Here is a 20,797-nt window from a genome sequence, read left to right as displayed (position 1 = left end):
TCTGTTGAAATTCTTTTTTTTTTTAAGCCAGCAGCCATATCACCCTGCAACTCACAACTGGCAACCCACTGAAGCTCAGCAGGTGTGAGCCTGGCCAGTACCTGGATGGGAGACCTCCAGGGAAAAACTAAGGTTGCTGCTGGAAGAGGTGTTAGTGGGGCCAGCAAGGGGCGCTCACCCTGTTCATGTGGGTCCTAATGCCCCAGTATAGAGACGGGGACACTATACTGTAAACAGGCGCCGTCCTTTGGATGAGACGTAAAACCGAGGTCCTGACTCTCTGTGGTCATTAAAAATCCCAGGGCGTTTCTCGAAAAGAGTGGGGTGTAACCCCGGCGTCCTGGCCAAAATTTCCCATTGGCCCTTACCAATCATGGCCTCCTAATAATCCCCCTCTATGAATTGGCTACATTACTCTGCTCTCCTCTCCACTGATAGCTGATGTGTGGTGAGCGTTCTGGCGCACTATGGCTGCCGTCGCATCATCCAGGTGGATGCTGCACATTGGTGGTGGTGGAGGGGATCCCCATTACCTGTAAAGTGCTTTGAGTGGAGTGTCCAGAAAAGTGCTATATAAGTGTAAGCAATTATTATTATTATTATTATTACTTCGCTCAGTGTAAAGTTTAAAGTGCCCAGCTGTTTAAATGAATACAAATGTAAGTAAAAATAAGAGTAGCAGTAGCAATAAAATGGATGAAACGGGAAAAGAGTATTATCTCTGCAACTGCACTGCATGTAAGGGATAGTAAGAGAATTTGGACAACATGATTTTCTAATAACAGGAATTTAAGATCTGCATATAGGATCTAAATTCTGCTCACACATATAGGCAATAGAACCTAACATATGGATGAAGGCAGAGCTTGCTTTTCAAAGAGAGAAAAAGAGTGAGAAAACACGATGGCTTGAGCCGACACGTGGTGGTTTTCAGTCTCACTGAGCGAAACCGTTCCAGCGCGAGCTGCAGGGCTGCTCTTCATCAGAGATGACAAAACATCTCCTGCCATGTTCATTCCTTCCTCTTTCTTTTCCTAAATCTATCTGCATTCTTCTGTTTCTTCCTTATCTGTTTTCTGTTACTGATCTGTGTACTGCTGTTTAATTTGTTGCCTGGCTGTGGATGATGTACTGTACGTTTGAGAGGCCTCGAGTGCCATTCTGGGAAGGATGGAGCCTGAGACTGGGGGGGTTTGCTACTTGTTGCATCATGGTGTGATGTTCTTTATTGAATTCTGTATTGAGGGTATTGTATCATGCAATAAAATACTGTTACAAATATTATATACAGTATTTACAGAAAAGATGTTTCAGAGTCACCCAGAAAACCCCAGACTGCTACTAAGCACTAAAGTCTTAATACAATACAACCTGCAGTTAGATCTCTCTCTCTGCATGCGGGATGCCACAAAATAAATGGGAGCCTATAACCCTATCCATAGAATGCACCCTAATCAGGAAAGATGTTTCTAAGTGAGGTATCTTTTACTCAGGAAACCCAAGTTCTCTAAAGCACAGAAAAGCACGCTCTCTCGAACAAGGTTCAAATGCTTAGCTCCAGTCAGGTTTGGCTTGGATGCTCATGAAGTAGGAGCTCTCGCCTGGTGCAAGCTTCAAGTCCCCACTCCTCCGGACTCCTCTCTCTTCTCCCTACTCTCCTTGTTTCTTCCTTCTCTTCCTGCTTCTTTTCCTTCCTCCTGCCTCTCCTCCTCTCCTGTGCTCTTAAGGTGAACTTATACTGTGTCTTTCTGCCCTGCTCCTTTGCAATCATTAATCCACAACTTGCCTAGGTGTACCAAGATAAACTTTCCTATTGTTTGTGTTCAAGGGACCCCCCAGACCTCAGCAAACATCCTCTCTCCTTTGAAGTTAGAAGTATTTCTCACTTCAAACTTTCTGAAATTTCTCTTTTCAAACTTTATCTAAAATCTAACAGACACTAAGTCACATAAAGCTGTAACAATATGTTCACAAAAAATCGGTTCCATATGTCAGAAAAAAAACATTTCAGCGTCACAGAAAAAGTAACCACAGTCATGCACGCTTTAGCTTTCTTTGTTAAATTGGGAAAACTTCTTCCATTTGTTCAAAATCCCTTCTAAGCAATTCCACCGTCATCCCATTAGCTTATCCAAACCATTCATAATTCACAGTCGGCTTCACACGCTGGAACACCATGTAAGGGATAACGCCTGCCGAGCAAAAAGAGGCCTTCTGAACTGACCTTTCAGAGCTGCGTTCTGGGCTAAGGGCTGTTTTCTGGTAAAAACTGCCCGAAACACTCAGTTGTGATGCCTGATCAGGATAACAAGATAGGAAAAGACAGTAGACGATATAACATGGATCAGAGAACAAGGACCTGCGACGCTGAGGACCGCTCAAACAGCAGCGGCAGCCTGGACATGTCACAGGAACGGTTCAGCAAAGGACTCGCAGGAGCTGGCAGCAGAACGGGTCCCAGGAGACGAGGCGTGTCTGGAGCGAGCAGCACAAGGAGTCAAAACCAGATCGAAGCTTAATGACAGCATCAGCAGTCTTCTCGCCCTCCAGCCCCATCTCGTCAGGTCTCTTCCTGGTCGGCACTGGGATGAGAGACCTCTCGGGAAAAGCGAGGTGCTGTTGCAAGTGGAGGGGATGTACCAGTAGGTGGTGCTCTTCTCTCTGCATCAGAATGGTCTGACCAATACCCCATCGCGGTGTGGGGACGCTGCACTGCAGGGAGTGCTGTCTAGCGGATCAGACATTTGACTGAGGTCCTGATTACTTGCAAGAGCCCTCCTAGGTCCAAGGGCACTGTTTGACAGAGGTGTGCCGGCCACAGTCCAGTCAGGTATTGTGCTACCTGACCTGACAACCCAAAGATCCCCCTAATTTCTCATTCTGTCTCCTGATCTGCTGTGTAGTGGGCTGCTGGCACCTCACAGCTGCATCACCTCACTCACGTCTGACTGCAGTTGGAATCTGGCATCTTGAAGCCGGTGTCCTGACTCCCCTCAAGAAACAGCTTGAGGAGATCCTCAGACCTATTAATTACTAACTACCAAACAGGCTGGAAGGACCAAACCACCTCCACATTTGTACGGCCTATTTGAATGGTCTTATTTATGGGGATTTCCAAAGGTATCAATGCAATCAATAAAACTTTGCTGATAAAAAAAATCCAATTAGTGACAAAACTTACTGCCACTGACATGTAAATCAATGTACAGGCAAGAAATTATATTTATTGTGCTGATTAGCGTACTCTAAGCTCTGTTAGGTGTGTTCCAAGCTGCACTGCGAACATCTGTACAACAACCTCAAGCTGTCTTGTGGTGTACAAACCTTTTATATAAAGGCCAGAGGAAGCCTTGGGGCATTTCATCTGAAGCCTGCCTGTGCTAGAAACCTTAGTGGAACAGAAAGCCTACACCATGTAATCCTAAAATATCAGCCTAGCTCAAAGTACCATGAAAACAAACGGTAAACTTTTCAGAAATGGTGTATTTCAGAAAATGAAACCCACATATAAATCAGAGGTGAAATCCACCTATACAAAGCGAGAGCAGTCAGAACTATTTTCGCGATGGTCTTCTTTAATCGGCATCAGTTCTTACAACCGATTCTCTACAGGAGCATTAAAAGCCCACAAGATCACCGCTGTAAAAACCCGGGCGCAGTTCCAGCATGTATACACGGGTCCTTTCGTTCACGTAGTGCTTTACCGCCCTCTTGTGGATAAGATATAAAAAAAACAACCGCAAGAACCCAAACCAAAACATTCGTCCATCCATTTCCTCACCGTTTCTTCCAACTGTGGGTCGCAGATGAGCCACAGCCTATCCCAGCACACCCCAGGCGCAAGGCAGGATACACCCTGGACGGGACGCCAGACTGTTTCACCTCCTTTCTTTGAGTGTCTAACACGTCTTAGGGCTGATGATTGCACCAGCACGGTGACAGGTACGTGGGCGAGAATCGGAATGTAGAAGTTAACTCACAAGAAGCCCCACTCAGAAACTGAGGCCAGCAGGTGCCAACTGGAAACCTGACCTCTTCCAGAGAGCCGCAGTCTTCTCAGAGGTCCCCGCGGCGAGTTCCGATTCATCTCTCAGTGCAGTTAACTTTGACTCATTACATTGTTCCCTGAACAAGGCTCCACACCCGAAACGTCATGTTTCTTTTCTTGTCCTTTCAACGTGGAATAAACCTTTACTCGTTCCTTGACTCATTACGACTGATTAAGACCGGGAATGTCTAAATTGTTTAATTGAGATCTTAGATGCAATTAAAAACTTCAATGCCCAGCTGCTCACATCCTTTTTATAAGCATCAGTCATATCAATCTAAATGGGATGTACAGAGATCCCGACGACAAAAATAGTAGAACTTGGCAAAATTCTCCTGTTTTCGTGTCCCAGTTCTTTCATGAAGCACCAGCTCCATGAGAAACTGACATAAAACATGAGTTTCACACAAGGAAGGTACGGTGCTTTCGGGACAGGCCGTTTGATCGCCACCCGTATTTTATGAGCACCCATGTGGCTTTGTTTCCTGTCCAGCTGTTCTGTCGGAATGATAAACCGAGCGGGGCAGCGAACTAGGAGACAACTCCACGACAACCGCAATCAGCGCACAATCCCTCTCTCTACTAATCGACACTCTCCTCTTCCCAACAAGCCTGTTCGAATCGAAAATCGATTTGGAGAGGGTTAAAACATTCCTCCCGGATAGAGATTTAAGGACCAAAACCGGTTGAACGCGTTTGTCAGGGGGTTCGCGATGTGTTAAATGTATTGCGCAATGGGTTATGTTTTTTACCTGACTACAAGGCAAATTTCCCATCTGGGACAAGAAAGTAAGTAAAAGCACGACGTGTCCGGGGAAAGAAGACGGACGTATTCTACACGGACTAAGTAACATGCAGCAGCGCGGACAGAGAAGTTTGGGAGAGAAATCTGCAGAATTTTTGGAGACCTTTAAGATTTCAGTTACGCCCAAAGAATATGCAATAGTATTGGATGCTAGGGGAGTTTCTCAACAGAACATGTACAGTAATTAGCAACTAATCAATTAATATCTAGAATCTTATTGGGTGATGTGAAGATTTTAGAAAAATGTAACTAATTCTATTAGAAACCTACGTTTACCAACATACCTTCCGACTGCAAACACTTATTGGAACTAAAATTTTAATAATATAAATTGGCAGAGAATATGGAAAAAACGGCAAATTTGTATTGTCTTACAAATAAAATTAAAGAAGTCTCATATAAAATTATAAAATGTGTCCTGTTACACAAACATTTTCCAGAATCAAACTCGAATTAGATGACCAATGTGTATTTTGTAACTTGAATAAAGAAGACATACTTTACCAAAATGTTTTGGAGCGACTCAGAACATTTCCTACTAAGATGTTTAAATATGAAGATTTATTTTAATTGATTTGACACCTTACTTTTACACGCTGGAATATGAACCATAAGCTTATATTTATAATAATCCTATTGCTAATCGGAGATGCCGTATCCATAAAAAGAAATGGTCAATGTCTTCTTCCAAATATTAATCTGTATTAAAATAAAAATTTAATTTTATGTCAAAAACTATTCAAGAAAGCAGAACTATTCTTATGATGTATGTATACATTATTTTGTTCGACGTTAACATATTGTTGTATGTGTTCTGTTAATGGTTATAAATAAAGCATTGAAAAATAAAAAAACAGCTCAAAATCAAACCGGAAATTACGTTTTCAACTTGCGACGTCGTTGTATTTTACCGTCATTGCTGTCCGGGGGTTCAGGAAGAGTGAGTGTTTCCGACCTGAGGACCAGCTGTTAGGGATACTCGCTCTAGATCATTCAACATGTGTGCCGGTTTTCCGAGGAGAAACGGAACCCGTCCCTCCTGCATCTTTTAAAAAACGTGGATTTGCACGCGTAGCCATGATTACTGTCATAACAAGCGCCTGACGTGTGCAACACGGTGCTTAACGCCGCCTGCGCCAGCTGACAGCTCAGCCGAGCCTTGAGAGAAAGCTGGTGGTTACCAGGGCTGTGTCTCACGCAAGCCTTACTAAAACTGCGACTTGCGAAAGCTTTCAACACGCTTGACTCGGATGTGGGAAGCGCTAGAAACGACACAGCCTCCGCTTGACCCGACCACAAAAGCCGTGTTTTGCCCCCTCCCGCCTGGGTTTATTTCGGCAACAGGTGTAAATAGGTATGACGTGATGCAGGGCACTCGGCGAAAGAAGTATGAAAAAAAATGCTGAATGGCTTTTTCTGAACTCGGCCTAAAGAAGGCTTCCTCGCAACTCTGAACTGCCTATCCGTACGGGTAAATCATGCGGCACAGGAAAGGACATTCTACATAGCGCGGAAATTTTATTTTTTTAAAATGCCTCGGTTGGAGGAAATTGCAAACGTCGCCTTGAGAGTTCCCAGCATTATGGTTTTAGACCTCTTGTACAAATGTGACGTTGAGAGTTTCACCGAGCAGCTGAAGGCGAGAAACGAAGACATGCTGTTCAAGTACAAATATGTCATCTGGAACGTGTATTATCTGGGTAAGTAAAGCGGGTTGCAAGAGGGCAGCGCCGGGGCTGTAGCAGGCGCACCACGGGCTCTGATTAGCGGCACAGGCACGAATGACAGAGTCACAGTAAAGATGATTTGCCAATTGGCCTTCTCCTGCCCCGACGCAGCAACCCGCAGACAGAATTCTCCAAAACCATCGCACTAATGTCAGGACCCTATGAGCACCATGTAGTTCACGACTACTAGGACCATCTTCCTCTAGCGAGAAAGGCCGCTGGTTTAGAGTCTGGTTTGCATGATAGTCCCTCAGAAATGTGTGATGAAAAACAGCGCAACCTCCCCAACCCCACCACGTCTCTGTGCACAGGATATCATCACCTCACCCACGTATTTCTCCTACATTACAATCACTAAGGCCATTGACGTGCATACATACTGATATTTATTGTAAAGGACATTCAAATGACAGCTTAATTTCATATTACTGCTTTTTGCAACAGTTTATCACTAATGATAATACGTTTATGTAATATTATCTATTTCTCATTCATCCTAGCAGGTGGTGAACAAGATTTTTACTAAGATGCTGCATGCCAATGAATATTTCTGCAGTTAAGGTGTTTCCATAATCCTATCTATAGCTAATTCACTTGGAAGCATGGGCTACCATTTATTACCACACAATCAGGCTAAACCTGAATGATACAGTATACTGTCAGATTCGTAATAACAGTGTTATCCTTGATACAGTATACAGTAACACTAGAAGTGGAGGGTGCTATTACCTATGTGATTATATCATGGACAAAATCAGTCAGCAATACACTGTTTTCATCATCTTAAACTGTGGAAACATTTTAACCTGCAAATGCAAGATCAGGGGATAACAGAATCATTGCAATGATGATTGCTGTTGCTACTGGATGTGAAGTACTCTTCTTTTTTTATTAAAAAAACTTAAAAAGTAAAGGACTCGCTAGGGGAGATCAGTAACACTTGTGTTAACTGCTGTTACTGTTTTGATAGAAAAATAAGTCCAGTAAGCTAAAGTGAGGCAGTACTGTGGAGAAGTGGTTATTGTTCTGCACTCCCAAGTAAAAAGTTGCAGGGTCAAATCCCAGGTGAGACTTTTCTGATGTACCCATAAGCAAGCTGCAGTCCCTAAATTGGTCCAGTTAATTGCCCAGCTGTAGAAATAGGTTCTAAGTGTCAGCTGTTACAGCTCGGCGGGTGATTGGTCAGAACCCAAGTGCAAGAGACCAGAGAGGGGAGGAACCTGGAGGGACCCGACTGGCTGGGGCTCGAGCGCTCCGGGACGGAGGGATAGTGCAGTAAAAGGGGAGTGATAACAGAATAATAGATTACTGTCCGGCAGAGGCCTTATAGCCCAGACCGGTCAGTAATGAAAGAGAAAAGAGCAAGATGGGACCGTCTGAAGAAAAACAGCAGTTGAATAATTGCAAACATAATTGCTTAGTAGGACGAATCACCAGAAGGGGATCCAGGTAGAACGACAAGCTGTGGAAAACCGTGATCCCTTGTGAGGGACAGTTTTCCAGGGCAACTAGGCCGCCAAGCCATGTTGTTGAAACCGGTACCCTGGCTTCTTTCAGGACCTGCTGGATGAGATTCTTGGATCAATTAGCTGCCAACTAATTTGATCGCTCCCTTAAGACACGACTATTGCTACAGTTTCATGTGTAGGTTCCGTGCCAGTTGCTTTGGATTATCACATCTGTGGTGTGTTGGGTATGGCAGCCCTCTGGAAGTCATGTCCTTGATCTGTTCTTTCCAAGGTCACTTGGTCAGTGTGGTTGTGCTTGTCTTGCCTCTGAGACACATCGTCAAGCTGTACCTCTATATCCTCACTGCCTTGCTTCTCTACGTTGGACATCAAATTTCCAGGTAAACCTTGAAATACTGTACCAGCGAGCTTTAGTTGGACAGCTTTGTTGTCAATGTCTGTGTGGCTGCAGGCTGGATTTTCTGATGTTTCTAGCAAGGCAGGCCGACGCGATGGCAGAGTGTTTAGCGTTGCTTCCTCGCAGCGCTGGGGCCCTGGGTTAAACTTTTGACCTGTGCTTCTGTTTGTGTGGAGTTTGTGTGTTCTCCTGAGTTTCCTCAAAGGGTTCTGCTGTTTCCTCCCACAGTCCAAAAACGCACTGATGGATGAATTGGCTACCTGGTGTGAGTCTGTGTGTCTTTGTTTGTCTGCCTGCCCTGTGATGGACTGGTGTCCCGTCTCTGGGATGTGTCCTGGCTTGTGCTCGATGCTTGGTGGGTTAAGCTCCCCTTGACCCTGAATTGGAAAAAGAGCTTAGAAGATGAATTTACTGAGATAAAAAAAAATCATTGCATGAAAAAAAAAACTGTTGTTTTTCACTGTCATGTAGGCAGCTTCCTTTGTCTCAGTCAGAGGAGGTTATGCTGAACAAATCTGCACTTCCAATGTTATATTACTTGATATATATTACTACTCATCTATATGTTTCCTCACAAATTGATATAAACTGATAAGAGCTAGCACATCTACAGGATGAGTTACGGTGAGAACTGATGACTCCTATAGTGATAGAAGATATTTTCACCACCTAAACATCACAAATTTGTTGTATGTTGAGTAACATTTTAATGTTTTTTAACAAACATTTAGTTGTTACTGTACCCATTGCGAGGCAGATATTGAAATTAAAAGCACTGATCAATGGGTACATAATTGGTTCATTTGTTGAGATGAGTGATCCTGTAGTGACATACTGGCATAGACTCCCACAGTATGAAATTTAAAAAGGAAGGAAAAGGAAATGTTTTCAGCATTAAGCATTATGTGTGCATAAGGGAGGGTGACTATATTGTAAGTATTCAAGTTCCCATTCACTGTGGTGTTTCCAACTTAAAATGAGGAAAAAGCATTAAATAACAGCCTGGACTGTCATTAGTTCCTCTGAGTAATGTGGAACCCTGGAGGGTATCTCCTGTGCACGGTCACCCGCTGAGGTGAAACTGACTGGGAGGATATGTTGGGTGTGTTTCCGTCTTGTTCAGTGAGCTTCATCGGAAAGTTACCCGAGTTTGTAAGGAAACGTTCCGTCTTGTTGTCTGCCTGGCAGGGACTACGTGCGTGGAGAAATCCAGCATGGGTACGAAGGAGCTGTCTACCTGGACGCGTTCGCATTCCATCGCTTCGTCACGGCGCTGACAAGTAAGTAGGTGTCAGAAAGTAAAGGTCAGCCTGTGCCTGATGAAGGAACACTTTTAACTTCTCATTGTCTCTGTTTCCTGGTAAACAGGAAGATACATCAGCTTTTCATTTTTTCCTCTCTCTTGTCTTGTATTGCGTCTTGTCTCCTTCCTCACTCTTGCTGTGCACTGACAATTATAGATGGCCCCTACAGTCCCCTACAGTTTCGAGAAGACACTTAGTGTCTAACGTTGTTGGAGGTAAACTGTGGTCTATTATTATAATAATAATAATAATAATAATTTTTCTGACACTAGTAAAGCACTCAAAGCGCTTTACAGGTAATGGGGGCTCTCCTACACCACCACCACCAGAGTGCAGCCCCACCTGGATGATGCTCCAGTACACTCCCCACACACCAGCTCTCAGTGGGGAGGAGAGCAGAGTCATGAAGCCAATTCATGGATAGGGGTTATTAGGAGGCCATGATTGGTAAAGGCCAAGGGGAAATTTGGCCAGGATATCGGGGTAACACCCCCACTTTTTTTTGTGAAATGCCCTGGAATTTGAATAACTACAGACAGGACCTTGGCTTTATGTCTCAGCGGAAGGACGGCGCCTTTTTACAGTATTGTGTCCCTGTCGCCACACTAGGGCACAAGAACCCACACAGACCGCAGATTGAGCGCCCCCTGCTGGCCTTCCAGCAGCGGCCTTAGCTTTCCCAGGAGGTCTCCCATCCAGGTACTGACCAGGCTCACACCTGCTGAGCTTCAGTGGGTGGTGAGTTGTGAGTTGCAGGCCAATGTAGCTGTTGGTGAGCACCGGTCAGTACCTGCCGACTGAAAGCCAGTGAAGTTTGGTAGCTGTTACAGTCCGCTTGTGCATATGGACATCTCTGTGTCTGCAGGTCAGATCATTCTCAGCACGCTCTGTGCCTTCCTGATGAAGACCAGGCAGGTGTGGCTGTTCTCTGCCCACCTGCTGCCCTTGGCAGCCCGCCTGTGCTCTGCACACAATGCCACGCTGATCACGGTCAGTTCCTTCGCCATGGTGCTCACTGGCGTGGAGGTGATAATCATCCTGCTCTCCAACCTCTTTGTGCCTTACCAGCTGGCTCGGTCCGCCTGCCGGGAGATCCTGCAGCTCGAGGTAAAGACGCTCTGCTACCATACGTTGCCACTGTGTACTTCTAAATCTCTTAGTTTAAACCAGCTGGCAAGGGCACAAACAGGGCAGTTCCATGTGTGCAGTGCCTAAAGGAAGTCTACACACCCTATCCAGAGTAACACATTGTGCAATAAGAGTCTGAAGTCAAGATGCGTTAAATCAGAATTTATTTTACCTTTTACCTTCATATACACATTGTAACACACAGCCTCCAAGTGAAAAACAAATGTTTCAACATGTTGATAAGAAATTACAAATTAAAAATGGGTTTGATAACTGTACACTGAGTATTTGGTGGAAGCACTTTTTCCTTGAAATACAGATGTAATTCTGTTTGGATAGGTCTGTACCAACGTAGCACACCCTCCTTACAGAACTGTTCAAGCTCAGTCAGATTGCAAGGGGACGGTAGATGGACTGCAGCCTTCAAGTCCTCCTACAGACTGGCATTGGATTGAGGTCAGGGCTCTGAGGACGTTACCCTTATTGTTCTTCCGCAGCTCCCCTGCTGCTTTCACTGTGTGGTACGGGTCATTATCATTGAAAGATAAATGTCCTTCCCGAATTCAGCTTCCTTGCAGAAGGCAGCACAGTTTCCTCGACACTTTGTCTGTATTATGCTCCATCTAGAGTCCCTTCAGTGCTGACCCTTGCCCCAGTCCCTGCTGCAGGGAAAACCCCCCATGACTGAACGCTGCCTCCACCATTCCGGCAGGAAGATCTTAGGCCAGCTGGAAACCACCACCCCCCATCTAGCTATCAAACAGCTAGATTACTGTACTAGCTTGCAAACTATCTAGCTATCTTTTTATTATAACTAAATAGTATTATTCTAAGTGTTATTTGACTACAGTAACTGGTTTGAGTATATAGGATTCATCAAAGGTGCAGTACCCGTGATGTTCCCTGAGGAAGAGCTTTGTGCTTGAAATGTGTTATTTGATATTTTCTCTCTGCATCAACCTATTTTGTTCTTTTTGCTGTTGAGGCACTGTGTATCGTTTGCACTGGTTGAGTCAGTAAACCTTTTTTCACTTTGAAATTGAGATTGCATGCTATTTGTATTGAAGGTTTCTTTTGTTCACATACAGAAAACACAATGGTTAATTAATGGAATTGCGAGTCTCAATTTTATGTTCATTGCTTCATTTTGTAAACAACTTAGACTTGACGCAAATTCGTATGAGATTGTTTTACACCAAGGCCTGCCGCTGTGAGATCTGTGGATCTTGTGGAGAGTTGTGAAGGGCTTGGGATGCTGTTGTGACATGGACTCACTGACCAGTCTTTAACAGGAAGGCCCACAGTGACTCTTTACTTTGAGGGGCACTGCCCAACACAGGAGACAGGAACAGCTGATTTTATTCTGAAATCCTCAGAATCACTGTAATTGAACATAGGTGGTGCCTTAGTAGCTTATTGTGTGATTTGGAAGGCAGTTGGTTACACAAGAGCTAATTTGCAATTGCTATTACTACGGGGTGTATACAGCTTTCCAACCACTTTTTTAGGCTTTCACTTATAATTACTTTTCAGGATGTTCGAGCGTTTGTTTTTCACCTGGAGGTTGTATGTTACAGTGTGCAAATGAAGGAAATGTAAATTCTGATTTAAAGTGTCTCCATTTCAGGCTATGAGCAACAAAGTGTCTTACCTTTGAAAGGCTGTGTAGACTTTCTATATATAACGTTTCCATTAAAATGCGGTTTGTCTTTGTGAATGCAGCTTCGACAAATCAAAGCTCAAAACAGAGCAAACACAAACACCTGGATTGAGTATTTTGATCTTGTGAAATATGCAGGTGTGGATGCCAAAGGCTTATGGAGGGTTTATGAATCCTGTAGAAAATTGTTGTTTTATGGTTTTTGAGGTTTATTAATATTGATCTGGTTAAACCCTGTTGTATACTACTTACTGTGCTTAAATTCATTCCGGCCCTGCGCCAAGGAGTTAGTCTAGTTTACACAGGGAGGTGCGATTGGGGATCTTTGTTCCTGGAAAAGAGGCGTGTTCTTCACCGAGGACAAGAGGAGATCAGTTAGACTGAGTTCAGCCTTCCCTGTTGCCGAACCCCTATAGTAAAGTGGGTTCTCTTGGGCAGTGTGGCCTGCAGAGATGTGCGCTTTAAGCATTTCTCTAGGGAAGGAGAAGAAGTTTGGCATGGAGTGGAAATACAAAGTGTGACTACATAATAAAATAATTATACTGCTGTTCTTCTTTGACATACTAAAGGGAGACCATTGCCTGCAGTATTTACTGACCTCTACAAAAGGAATAAATCGTCTTATTTTTTTATAAAGATAAGTCTAGCACAGCGCATAAATGTTTCTTCATATAAAGTTAACATCAAATAACTTCATACCTAAGGAGCAAAGCATGTAAAATAAGAAAAAGAATTTTAAAAAATCTGTCTATAACCAGTTTTCCTACCCTCTCCTCTCCTTATCTGCCTGTGTTTGCAGTTAGAGCCATACAGACTGCTCGCAGTGGTGATCTCCTTATGGAATCAGTTTGCTGTCCCAGTTCTCTTCAGTGTCTTCTGGTTCGTCCTCTTCCTGGTGCAGATCTACTCTTACATTACAGCCAGCAATAACGGCATAGCCCTGCAGGGGGTGCTGTTTGTCTTCCTGACCAGGTATACATTCTTCCAATATATAGTTCAGTTTTCTGAGTGTACTTTATAGAGCTTGGGGCCTCATTTAATCCCAGGTGCACAGGGACAGACAGGACAGCAATTGTTATGATTACACCTTCTTTATGTAGTTGTATGGTTAGAATGTAGAATTGATCATTATTTTGTGAAAAGCTGTGCAGTTTGTTATGAACAAAATGGAGATTCTTTTTTAACATCAAAGACCTGTACTTATGAATACAAATGTTACCATTAGGAAAGTCTCTGAGAATACTTTTACACTCTAAAAGGATAGCCGGTAGTACTGATCTGCTTTCCTTAATGTAGAAATTGAAGGTTTCATAGCCACCTTATGGATGGGTGTTTGCCTGTTCTGTCTTCCGGCATATAGGGGCGGCAACAGCCGGCATACAGGGGGACAGGGTATAGCCACCTTATAACGCCCTATAATCGATGTCTTTGAGCACTGACTCCTAGAAGAGAAAACAGCAATCCTTAAAATTCTGGGAATTTCATCTGTGTGTGGCCTTGCAGTGTCTCCGAGTGCTGCTCCACCCCGTACTCCCTGCTGGGTCTGACCTTCGTGGTGTCCTACCTAGCACTGGGGCTTCTCAACCTCTGCAAGTTCTACCTGGGCGGCTACGCTGCAGTCCAGAATGAGAACGTTATGCACAGGTAAGGCCTGTGCGCCCCCACAGCTGGGTGAGCAAACGTGTGGCTGTGCATCCTTACGCACTGCATTGTGTCTGTCCTTGGCTTCTGCTCCTCGGTCTTCACCTGACCCGTCTAGTAGCTAATTGATCCAAGGATTTCATCCGCTGCTTCTCAAAACGCACCGCCTCAACCCTTTCTGTAAAGAAGTGTCTTCAGTTCTCAGATTTAAATGCACTCCCGTATAGCTCCCACATGTGAGCTCTGGTTTGTGTTTCACTGTTCACTCTGAAGAAGTTAATTGTGGTGGCCTTGTGAGCACCTTTTATGATTTTGGATGTCTGGATCGTGTCTGCTCATAGTCTTCTCTGTTCCAGGCAATAAAGGTTCAGTTCCTTTGGACTGTCAGTGTAGGACCTTGCTTTAAGCCCCCTAATATACCTAGTTGCCTTTGTCTGTTCTGATTTATAGCAGCAGTATCTTTCTTATGGCATGGTGAACCAACACTGTACATGTAAATGTGGTCTTACAATTTTGACTCAACATCCCTTGATTTAAATTCTACACTTTATTTGTGTCCTAACATTTTGTCTTTTTTATTGATTCCCCACTTTGTCTAGAACATTAAAGCAATGTCAACAGAAATACTCAAGTATTTTTCATAAGTAGAAACGTAGTGTTTCAGCGTGGTGAAAGCTTACATGCATTCCCTGACTGTACTGACAGCTGAGTGTCTTTATTAATGATGCCACTAAAATCTAATTAAATAACACCTGAAAACTAAAAGAAACCTCAAATAAAAAATAAATTGATGGTTTTTAGTATTTAATCCACCTAACCTAGCAAAAAGAGATACCTTTTACCTCTTTATGGAGCAATAGTAACAGTATGTATAAAAGCAGGCTTTGATTTGGTTACAGACTGTGCAGTGGTCTGCTTGGTTCAAGTGTTTCAAGTAGGTACAGTGTCAGCATGCGCAGGCTGCAAAGGAACAAATAAATGTTTATTCCATGCTCACACCTGAAGTAGGCTCCAGAGCCGAAACGTTGTGTTTCTTTTCTATTCAGCATGGAATAAACCTTTACTTGTTCTTTTGGTTCAAGTGTTACCTTTCACTAAGGAAAAACTGCAGAAACTGCAGAAAAGTGTTTGACAAATTTGTCTGCCTAATCATTCTCTTACCTGCATGCAACAAGCATTTAAAAAATATTTGTATTTCTTGGGCATGTGGACAAAGAAGAGTTTAGAATTATGTTTGTGGCTCAACCATACATGCAAAATGCTTTCTGCACACAGATTGCGTGTGACTTCACCGTGCTGTTGTGTCTGTGTTTGTGGTCACAGGGGGGTGACGGAGGGCGCGACGCTGGCAGTTCGTGTGACTTGACCGTGCTGTTGTGTCTGTGTTTGTGGGCGCAGGGGGGTGACGGAGGGCGCGATGCTGGCAGTTCGTGTGACTTGACCGTGCTGTTATGTCTGTTTGTGGGCGCAGGGGGGTGACGGAGGGCGTGACGTTGCTCCTGCTGGCTCTGCAGACGGGGCTCCTGGACATGCAGGTGCTGCAGCGCACCTTCCTGCTCAGCATCATCCTCTTCATCGTGGTCACTTCCACACTGCAGTCCATGATCGAGATCACCGACCCCATCATCCTGGCACTGGGTGCCTCCCGAAACAGGTCAGAACTATACTGCTGTGCACAGTGTGGTTACAAAGTGGGGATTGTTTCTTTTCCAGTACCAGGGACCTGGAATTTAGACTGTCTTAACGGGATCCTGTACTTATCTTTTGACAGGAGCCTGTGGAAGCACTTCAGGGGGCTCGGTATGTGCCTGTTCCTACTCGTGTTTCCTGTCTTCATGGCCTGGAAGATATCGCAGTTCTTCCAAATGGATTTCTGGCTCCTGATCCTGGTCTCCAGCTGCATGCTGACTTCACTGCAGGTACGTAAGAAACCTACAGAATTATATCCACCAGCTGCTGTTGGAAATGCTTTAAATTCAGAAAAACAAAAAAAATCAGTTTTGTGTCTTAGAATTCCTAAAGAAAGTGATTTCTAGGAGAATTGAAAACCTCTGAGGTTCCAGTGAACAAAATTAAAATCACATAAGAATTTCCCTAAAAAAGTGAACGCCGAAATTAAAATAAAAGCTTTACAGTGAAGAATTAGCTCTTTTACTCAACATATTTTCTTATTATGCCTTGTGTTGACTTTTGGGCATTCAATTTAATCTTTTCTCTTTATATATGTGCAGTATATATTTCTTTTGGCATTTTCAAAAACTTAGGCTTCATGCTGAAATTTGGTTTCCTGAGTTTGAAATGCTCCCATCAGAAAAAGACGTCCAGGAGCGAGCAGCGGTTCTTATGGCTGCTGGTGTGCGTTGTGTTGTGGCGCAGGTGACGGGGACCCTGCTGATCTACTCCTTGTTCATGGTGGAGCTGGCGCGGCGGGACCCCATCGAGAGCCTGGATGAGATCATCTACTACGTCAACGCCGTGAGCCGCGTGCTGGAGTTCCTGGTGGCGCTTTGCGTGGTGGGGTACGGCACCTGGGAGTCGCTCTTCGGGGAGTGGAGCTGGATGGGCGCCTCGGTCATCATCATCCACTCCTACTTCAACGTCTGGCTGCGCGCCCAGTCCGGCTGGAGGAGCTTCCTGCTCAGACAGGAAGCTGCCAAGAAGATCAACTCCCTGCCCCGTGCCACAGAGGACCAGCTGCAGCTGCACAATGACGTCTGTGCCATCTGCTTCCAGGTCAGTAGGGTCAGTAGGGGTGTGCAGTCCTGTTGTGGAAGGCTCTGTGGGTCACTACCAGGGTCACTAGTTTCTAAGGACTTTGACCAATTTCATTGTAATCAGTTAAATGGGTAATTACGTAAATGATGTAATTTAGAGTGTAGTCTTCAGCCTCCAAGGAGTAGCGCTGTTCGAAATGAACAGGTTTCTTTAGACATCAGTGATGTACGATTATTGCTAATCTGGACCAGGGTTGAAAAACTCTGCCTGGAGTATTCCCGTCACAGTGAAGTCTGATATTCACTCTGCACTAAGGCCAGTCACATTATAGTAAAGTAACCTGATTCAGACTGGTCCTTGCCTGAACTCCAGCAAGTTTTCCTGAGGCCCATACTGTGTGTTGGTGTTTAATACTGACAAGAAAATATGGAAAATTTAAAAATGCTGACTTGCTTTCCAGCTATGATTTCTTTTTACACTGTAAATAAAATAATGATGATTTATAATGTGAACTGGATTTAACTTTTGCCTTCAATGTTAAGGAATTTAATTCAGTGATGAGATTGTTTTGTTTCTTTCGTGTATTTTAAGATTCAGTTATGTAGTTAAAATGATGCTCAGTTTGATGCAAATGATGTTTCATGATGCTCTGTAAGTGATTGGGCACATTTCCTGTCCTTTCTGAAATTATATGTTTTATCTCTTTGAGATTTGAAATAGTTTTGCACAAACATCGAAGATGTGTGATTCCATTGAAAATTGCTCATTTTTCTTTATTGTTCTGTACTGATTTGAATCTAGCAGTGGATGAACATTTGATGCATTACAGCCTTCCCTGTATCAACCAGTACTTTTAAACAAACTTGTACTTAATTAACGCCTTCCCAGATCGGAAAAGGAGTTCAGTTATTTAAAATGCACAGAGAAGTCAGGCAGCTCAGGTTGCAAGAAAATGTGCTGTCATTTGCTTTGAGTGTTATTTATAAAAGGTGTACTAATCTTGTCCAGAAACAAGTGTGTGTTTTAACAGGTTCCCTTATGTTTAACGATACCCATTTTCCACAATCTTTGAACATCTGCCTGGGATTGTCATGGGAGTAACAACGTGCTGGAGGATGCTGTATTTTCTGGTTTTTATCTGCCCCCTTCAGTTTCAGCTGTGTGGGCTCGTAAACGCTGTTAACGCCATAAACGTTCTCACCTCTGTCTCTGCCCTTTAGGAGATGAGTTCGGCGGTAGTGACGTACTGTGGGCATTTCTTCCACGCCAGCTGCCTGCGCAAGTGGCTGTATGTCCAGGAGACCTGCCCCATGTGCCACCAGCCCGTGAAGCCCAGGGCGTCCCCTCTGAACGAGGACCTGGCCCCTGCAGCCCGAAGCCCCGAGGAGGGCGGGGGCGGGAGGGAGGGGGTGGGAGATGAGGCTCCAGGCCTCCGGGCCGAGCGGGGGGCAGACCGGGAGCAGGGACAGGAGGCCTCGGCAGACCGCTGGGGGGGAGCCGGGGTGGCGGTCCGGGGCTCTTGCTGCAGCACGACTGCGGACTTTGAGGGGTTCGCCAGCCCCGTTTTGCCCAGCACCCCGACGGAGCTCTCGTCTCCGCCTGCTCTCCACGGGTGTGGTGCCAAATCACTTTCAGAGACTGCAGGGGAGCACCTGGAAAACAGAGCGGGCAGCGTCCCACCTCAGGACCATCCCGCACCCAGCACGGAGCCAGCAGACAGGGCACCGCCCGGGGATGACGAGACAGCAGAGTCCCCTCCTCTCTGCGGGGACGTGCGGAGAGGAGCAGCAGGATCGTCACTTTGGCCTGACAAGGGTTCAGGGGAAGTAACAGGCAGGCCGAATATTCACTGGGAAATTGACTTTGAGCCTTTGTTGAAGCCTCATACACCTGTGCCAGTGAAAGGAGACAGAGAACCTCATGCAGAATTACTGAACAATGGCAGGAAAATTGGTAAAGTGGAAGTGAGTAGGAAAGGCTTCGTCCAAGGTGAAACTGAATTGACAAGTGACTTGACGTTGAGTTCCAGAGCAGGACAATGGTTGAATTCAAAAGTAGAGACCCAACTCCCAGCACACAGCGAGGACCTCTTATCAGACCGACCAGGCATGTTTCTGCAAACACAAAGCGATGGAGATGTTAAACACGCTGGAGAAAGGGACTGTGATGGTTTGAGTGACAACTGCAGTGACAGCTAATCCCGGCAGTGTCTGGAGTCTGGCAGCAGCGCAGAGCTTCAGACACACCGGGCGCCGGACTCGGAGATCGCGAGGAGACCCTGGAGAGGAGAACTGTGCTGGAACAGAGCCAGCTTCACAGCTGTGGATCCCCACAGTCCTGAAAGAGGAGAACTCGTATGCCTCATGTCAACAAAAAAATTAAATGTGTTGCCCTTTGTCCCCAAAATAAAACACAATTAACTTAAAATAACTTACCAAAAAATGTTCTTTGAATTCTGATCCTTCATTAACCCAGTTATCGGCCAACACCTCTTAAAATTAATCAAATGGAGTGTTAAAGGGCGTTGATGGTGCACTTTGTGCAAGTACAGTAGCAGAGATTTGTAACAGTTTTATGCTTATTTACTCAAATGGTTGTAATCAGTTCTGCGATTTTGGAAAAAAATAAACTTTCTGCAAAGTTTGTGCAGACTTTTGTGCATGATGGTAACTAGTTTGCATTACTATTATTTTTATTTTTGTAAATCTGTATAGCTTAGCACCATCTGTACATCAGGCGTATTTGTTTTGAAGTACAGTGCTGTTTTGTTTTGTTTTTTCCCCATAACCAAACGTTAATTTTTTAAAAGAGCCATAAGAAACAACCTTCTCAAGAGATTCTAAAGCTGAATGTTCCTGAAGATCAGTCTTATTAGTTCTGTTCTTAATGCAGACCTCCTGTGTGTTCAGAGAAGACACTTTCAGTTTCATTTTTCAAATGTATTTTTCTCTGACAAAACTTCAACTTGAAATCCGTCTGCCTGCTTCTAATTTTCAAGCGTCGCACTTCACCAGATTTCAGGTGTTCTGGGCTACACTGGTCTGCACTCTGGGACCAGAGGTCTGTGATGTATGTAACAACAAAGATGAGACACAAACATTGATACATAAAGCCTGTTATGAAATCCATTGCTTTGTGAGGACTGTTTGTGACTTGAGAGCACTGAACGGTTTCTCTCTCATAAATATGAAATCAGGGTGGTCTCATGCTGTGGATCATTTTAGCAACTCTAATGCAAATCAGATTCATGCACGGGTTTAATTCAAGATTGTTGGGAACGTCATGAATAGAAAATAAGGGTAGTAGATTGTCTCTCATCATATTTGTTGACTGAGTGAGATGCAGTTCAGAGAAAAAGTGTTTTTCCACTCAAAATGTTTCATCACGGAAAAAGGAAAACAAAAGCTTGGGAGCTCTTGCCAAAGAGGAGCGTGTCATCCCGGATCTGAAATTGCCACTGAACTGCATGTGATGGCAATGGAGTCCGGATTCCAGACATGGAGTCTGGTGATGTGAACGTGACTTCTGTTCTGAAAGCAGATAGTGGAGAGGGCTCTCTTCTGTTGGCTATTAACAGTGTAATAGGACTCGTGAGCTCGGGCCTACAGGGGCTCTAACAGATTTCAGTATGCTACACTCTTCTTTTGTGTTCTCTTCAAGCGCCTGACAATATTTCCCTGAGGGGGCTGGCTATTTGTCATTTTTATTATAGACTCTTCTTGTGAAATGTGTGGATGTCTTGGGTTCTGCTTTGGGTTTGGCAGCCAACATCTAATGTAGCTGAAAAGTAGAACTGAAGAGGCTTCAGTGATTTCTGTTCTAAGCTTTGGATATTTTTGAGTCGCAGGGAAGGAGGAGGCGTGGCTCTGTGGCTAAGGATCTGTACTTGTGGCTGGAAGGTTG

General features: G+C 44.5%; 1 protein-coding gene across 5 annotated transcripts; it reads left to right on the top strand.

Annotated features, from left to right (window-relative positions):
- The first annotated feature begins 5,764 nt into the window (after positions 1 to 5,764).
- Positions 5,765 to 20,022, top strand: LOC148842022 (RING finger protein 145). 5 transcript variants are annotated; one of them, XM_088922645.1, is made up of 10 exons: positions 5,765 to 6,553; positions 8,321 to 8,429; positions 9,635 to 9,726; positions 10,616 to 10,857; positions 13,338 to 13,510; positions 14,042 to 14,182; positions 15,651 to 15,833; positions 15,951 to 16,098; positions 16,556 to 16,912; positions 18,115 to 20,022. In XM_088922645.1, exons 1-10 carry the CDS (start codon positions 6,385 to 6,387, stop codon positions 19,090 to 19,092), a joined length of 2,592 nt encoding a protein of 863 aa, XP_088778771.1. In that variant the 5' UTR covers positions 5,765 to 6,384; the 3' UTR covers positions 19,093 to 20,022. The 5 variants fall into 5 exon arrangements, with proteins under 5 accessions (XP_088778771.1, XP_088778780.1, XP_088778790.1 ...); XM_088922654.1 differs by lacking the exon at positions 8,321 to 8,429 and having other exon boundaries at positions 6,449 to 6,553; XM_088922664.1 differs by lacking the exon at positions 8,321 to 8,429 and having other exon boundaries at positions 6,449 to 6,553; positions 9,635 to 9,965.
- Positions 20,023 to 20,797: the final 775 nt, after the last annotated feature.

The sequence above is a fragment of the Atractosteus spatula genome, chromosome 1 (genome assembly GCF_055471065.1).
Source record: "Atractosteus spatula isolate fAtrSpa1 chromosome 1, fAtrSpa1.hap1, whole genome shotgun sequence".
Taxonomy (NCBI): Eukaryota; Metazoa; Chordata; class Actinopteri; order Semionotiformes; family Lepisosteidae; genus Atractosteus; species Atractosteus spatula.
This window is presented reverse-complemented; position numbering and strand designations above follow the sequence as displayed.

What these genes read in the sequence shown, in the direction of transcription:
- LOC148842022 (XM_088922645.1), top strand. Translation starts at nt 6,385, where the DNA reads ATGCCTCGGTTGGAGGAAATTGCAAACGTCGCCTTGAGAGTTCCCAGC. An exon ending in CTGGAACGTGTATTATCTGG is followed by an intron (nt 6,554 to 8,320) that starts GTAAGTAAAGCG and finishes GTTCTTTCCAAG; the next exon opens with GTCACTTGGTCAGTGTGGTT. An exon ending in CTGTTTGTCTTCCTGACCAG is followed by an intron (nt 13,511 to 14,041) that starts GTATACATTCTT and finishes GTGGCCTTGCAG; the next exon opens with TGTCTCCGAGTGCTGCTCCA.